This window comes from Kryptolebias marmoratus, linkage group LG17, assembly GCF_001649575.2.
Source record: "Kryptolebias marmoratus isolate JLee-2015 linkage group LG17, ASM164957v2, whole genome shotgun sequence".
Classification (NCBI taxonomy): Eukaryota; Metazoa; Chordata; class Actinopteri; order Cyprinodontiformes; family Rivulidae; genus Kryptolebias; species Kryptolebias marmoratus.
In genome coordinates, this window is record NC_051446.1 from 21,347,159 (window position 1) to 21,352,286 (window position 5,128).

General features: G+C 41.0%; 1 protein-coding gene across 17 annotated transcripts in view; it reads left to right on the forward strand.

Moving 5' to 3' along the window:
- The first annotated feature begins 4,559 nt into the window (after positions 1–4,559).
- LOC108248045 (calcium/calmodulin-dependent protein kinase type II subunit gamma) overlaps positions 4,560–5,128 on the forward strand; it is a 44,097-nt gene continuing 43,528 nt past the window's right edge. For 8 of the 17 annotated variants that reach the window (XM_017436511.3, XM_017436545.3, XM_017436520.3 and 5 more), the window contains exon 1: positions 4,560–4,803. In XM_017436511.3, the coding sequence (XP_017292000.1) occupies positions 4,739–4,803 (65 nt within the window). In that variant the 5' untranslated portion in view covers positions 4,560–4,738. The remainder of the gene's footprint in view (positions 4,804–5,128) is intronic. The other 9 variants (XM_017436561.3, XM_025010834.2, XM_017436570.3 and 6 more) reach the window with 2 other exon arrangements.

The window sequence follows — 5,128 nt, forward strand, 5'->3', positions numbered from 1 at the left end:
GTTTACAGACTGTTGTTAAAAGAAGAGGAGATGCTTCACAGTGATAAACATGGACACGCACCAACTTTTTAGGACAAGTTGCTGGCATCAAATTCAAAATTAACTTTTCTTTTTGTTCTTCATCTAAACATTTGACCTGTTTACTGTGCTCCACTGTAAATAAAATATGGGTTCATGAGATTTGCAAATCATTGTATTGTGTTTTTATTACATTTGACACAAAATCCCAACTTTTTCAGAAGTGGTGTGAAACATTCTGTCTCTGCAGACTGCAGCAAAACGACCAAAAAGGCTTTCTTTTATTTGCAGATTAATACTGAGGCATTTTCTCTGAGCTTGGAACATCAGTTTGCAGCCGTATCAACAATTTCCTGCCATTTTATAGATAGCAAGTGTTTTATTTTTAAATGCAGGGCGGCATGGGAACGGTAAGTAATGACAACATACATTTCTGCCAAATTTTCCATTACAGACTCAGGAGGGAAGCCAAAGTCAGTTGGTGGCTTGCAGAGTGTGATGGTGCACTTTATCAGTGTGACATGACTCCAGTCAGACCTTCATCTTAAAGGTCTGATCGCTATAATGTGATGATTGGTGAGATTTTCTTTACCAAGAGCCAATTTCAGCTGAAATCATCCCTCTTTCTCTCACTCTTCTCTCCTCCTGTTTCTTCTGAAGTGGGCAAGGCGTTTTGTGCGTGTGTTTGTGTGTGGTTGGTGTGAGATAACAAAGGCTGAGAAGTTCACAATTATATAACTCCTGTGGAGGCTGTGGAGGAAGAGGAGGAGAGGCAGCAGGGTTAGAACGTAGGAAAAGGAGGGCAGAAGAGGGCCAGTAAGCCTGCGTTGCAGTGCTCATTTGTCTTGCACACACCACACAAAGATGCACACACACACACACGCCGGCCTCCTTTCCTTGCTCTTCATCGCCGATTCAGCAGGCTCCACTTGCAGATACAGCCTCGTAATATTTGAACTTTTCAGTGTTTTGTGTTCCCACGCTGACAACCACGCATAAAGATGTTCAAGTGAAATCAAGTGTTTTTGCGCTTTTTTTTCCCCCCTTCTTTTGTCAGAGCTGCATGCTGTCCCACCTTTGGGCTGGAGTGCTGAGCAGGCAGCCACACACACACACAGAAACACATAGACTAGGAGCCTCTAACTGTAACTCTCAAGCTCTACAGCTCCCTGCAGCCCCACCCGCCCGTCCTCTGATGGCCTCCCACTCATGCCACATTAAACATTTAGTGAGGCACTCTGGATCTGTGTGACACCATCTTTTAGCACAGCTAAGCTAACAGGCCCTCACTGTGGAAAAAAAGCATAGGTGCATGCTTGACGATGGAAACCTGAGACAGCAGTCACAGTGCTCCCACCGACCATCTTTCTTATTTACGTGCAAGTGCGTGCTCTCACTTACAAGGTAAAAATCTGGAGCTCAGGAAAACCTCCTGCACTGACAGGAAGACCAGCAATAATCAATAGATCCCTGAAGTGTGTTTATGTGTTTCTACTTTTTCCATGGACAGATGACTGAATGGCTCTTTTGGGTACAAACCCAAGGGCCCAAAATGGCCCCAGATCAAATCTATAGATGTATTAAATCCTAAAAAAAGACATGTAATAGACAGAAATGTAGATACATAAAATAAGAAGGTGTAAAAAAGCCTCAAAGAGACACAAAACCACCTCACAGAGATGCAAAGTGATTAAAATGTCCAAAATACACTGGAGGAAATGCAGAAGAAAAGGCTCATGTATTTAAAAAGATACTCACCATAATTCCCCAAAAGATGAACAGATAATGAAATAAAACATAAAATGACAACATTAAAGTCACAAAATTAGCCATATGAGACACAAAACTACATCAAATGAGATTTGTAACACAGCTTTACCACAAAATGAAAAGAAATTACATGAGGAAAAACTAAAATGAAAAAAACAAAAACAAATCTAATGCAAATAAGATCAGTGATGAAAACAGATCAAAATGTTACAGGAAATAAATATAAATTAGGCTAAAATAACTAAATTGGGCACAATGCAACCACAAAGAGATAAAGAATTGCAAACAGTACAGTGAAAGGACCAGTGGTGTACAAAATGTACAAAACCTTTACAGCATACACGTTAAAACTCAAATAAACATAAAATCACCATAAATAGATTGAAATGTACTCTAGATATTGCAAGTTGCCAAACTTGGGCTTAGAGGAATTCTGTAACTACTAAAAAAATATGCAACGATTGGAAAAAAATAAAGAAAATATTAGGCACAAATGACCAAAAAGACTCCAAAGAGACACCAGTTATAAACACTATATAATACTGGGTGACTACATGAGATCAAAACAAACAAAAACCTTGTCTTTATGGTTTGTTTTCAGTTCAAGTGAGTTCTTTGGAGGAAAAGTGAGGGTTCCTGTACTCAGTGACCTGCTGCTTTACGACTCGTCTGTAAGTTTGTCTCTGCTGCAGTGAGGTGTGACCCAGGGTTTGGGTGGATCCCAGCCAGTGCAGTAAAAAAAATCTGCTGGCTAGTTCCTTGCAATATTTGGAAGATATCAGAAGAGACAAAAATTGGGCGACGGAGTTGTTTGTCAGCCAGTCGCTCTGCAGAGCCGTGCGCCTCTCAGCAAAATGTCACCTCAGCTTGATCTAATGCCCCCTAAAAGATGACTGATTGAGTTTAAATGTGGCAAACAATTCAGCTCCATCTCCTCACAATTTCAATGACTTCACTGAACTCAAGGCACTGGTTTCAGGCTCCCTTTACTGCAAGCCCTTGTAACATATAATCAGACCACACTACTGGCTCAAATTACTTTTTTGGTATCAGTACTCCCCTCCTTGCATAAGCTGCATTACTAATAGTAAAATAAACTATTTCAAGGTTTCCACAATTAACATAGTATTAGGAAAAATGAAGTTCAGGTTGCTTTTTAACTACTCATAATACAGGATGTAGACATTTTTACTTGTTAAACTGTTTGCTAATATTCAAAACTAGTATTTACACCCGTCCTTAGCAAACGGATAGCACTAAATTCAGGCCTGAACAGCCTCAGTCCTCATTGTTTTCTCTCAGATCACCTTCTGAGGTGCTCTGGATCCCTTTTTTATATGCATACGTTTGGTAATCTGAACACAATCTGTCCTGAGCCGAGCTGTCGGACCTCCTACTGACCTGACAAGACCCGCACAAGTCGCATTAATCATTACCCGGACGTGTCAGGGTAAATAAATAAAGTCTGCTCAGCTCACAGCTGATTAACAATAATTAAATAGCAAACCTTGGGTGTTATCTGAACATACTGCTTTTTGTTTTTTGGCTAAATGTTTCAATAAACAGTATAAAAGAATGGAAATCCATTCTTAATATTGTCATATCCTGAATGACTGAATCTACACCAGCATATGTCTGGATTTTATTAACTATAGAGGATTATCAGGTGACCTTCTCTTTAGTTTGTTTTGATTGTTTTATGCTGGTTGGACCCGCTGTAGTCGCTGTAAGCTATAATGTGCTCTGTCGACCACCTAACAACAGCCTGAGCAACGTTATGTTGCATTATTATCACCTAATTAAAAGCAGCACTAATGTTAAAGTCACAGTTCAGACTCACAGATGAGTTGTTTTTCACTGCGACAGATTTGTACAAGTTGAAATCTTCCATTTTTGCTCTGACACAAAGCTCTGTGAAGTCACCAGTCATTGTATTATTTTTCTACCATGTCAAAATAATAATATAATTGAGCTGCACAGCTCACTGTGTGACGTGGCTGCATGTACAGCATCTTCACACGGAGAAGTTACAGAAACAAGGACATCCGTTTACAGAAATGTTTTGGGGTTTGCATTGAACGGCCAGGTGTGAACAGGACCTTAGAGCTATCTGGATCAGCTTTTCATTTTTGATATCAAAAATTAAACCACAACGTTCATTCTAGATAGGAGGAATGTATTTATGTATATTTGGAGCTGAGAACCCTTTATTTGTGGATTTAAAAAAAATGAAATGAATGGCAACTGAGATATCTAAAAGTCCTTAATGGCATTCTGGTTTGTTCATTTTGACAACAAAAAATTCATCTACACTGCCTAAATGTTATTCCCCAACTCCTTTTACTGCCTATTATTCCTTTTAAACTTCACTTTTGTGGCTTCACTTTTCAAAATTTGTTTTGCATCATTTTATCTTTTGAGTATTGTTTACACACATTTGCCATGTTTTGAAAACTAAAATTGTATTTTAAGACTACAACTTTGGCCTCAACTTACTTGAAATTCAGTAATTACTGGTATTACATTGAAAAAAACAGGCAAATTTGCAAACTCTACAGTTTACGGATCAATTATTTTTGTGTGTTTAGTTATAAAGAAATGTGAAATTATAGTTTTAACCCAGCAACAAGACAAAGATGAAATTTTGTTATCAGCGTCTGCTTTGAAAATCCCGTCTAACTATTGTGTGACAATCTTGCTTGCCATACTTAGCCAAATCTCGCGAGACTTCATCCCCCCCTTCACAACACACACATGCACACACACCATCATCACCACCGCCCCTCCCTTTCCGCCTTTGCTCGCCTCTCTCCTTTTTTTCAGTCCTGCTCGCCTGTCAGAAAGGTACTCCAGTGTTGGAGGCTAGGCTACCCTCCTCTCGGACCCCCCCGTACGAGAGCCAGCCGCCGTCGTACCCCAAGGCTCGGGCTCCCACCCCTCGGCTCCAACCATGGCAACCACCGCTACTTCCACACGGTTCACCGACGAGTACCAGCTGTACGAGGAGCTCGGGAAGTAAGCAGCAGCAGCAGCAGAGTGCATCGTGTTTGCCTTGTTCTGTCCCCCACCCCCGCAACCTCGCCTCACATTATTTCTGCTTAGCCGGCTAGCAGGTGATATTTAGCCCGAGCCGCTGACCGACTGACAGCTTTAGCCGTAAATGTCAGCACGAGCGTCGGATTTGAGCCGTTACTGACGCGGTGCGGTTAGAGGCTAAGCTGCCGCTGTCTTTTTTTTTCTTTTTTTTTCTAACCAAGCACGCTGCTGATATTGATGAACTAGCCCGAGCTAGCCCGTCGTTGCGCCCTTTTCGGTGGCGATGAATAAATCGCGCAGACGG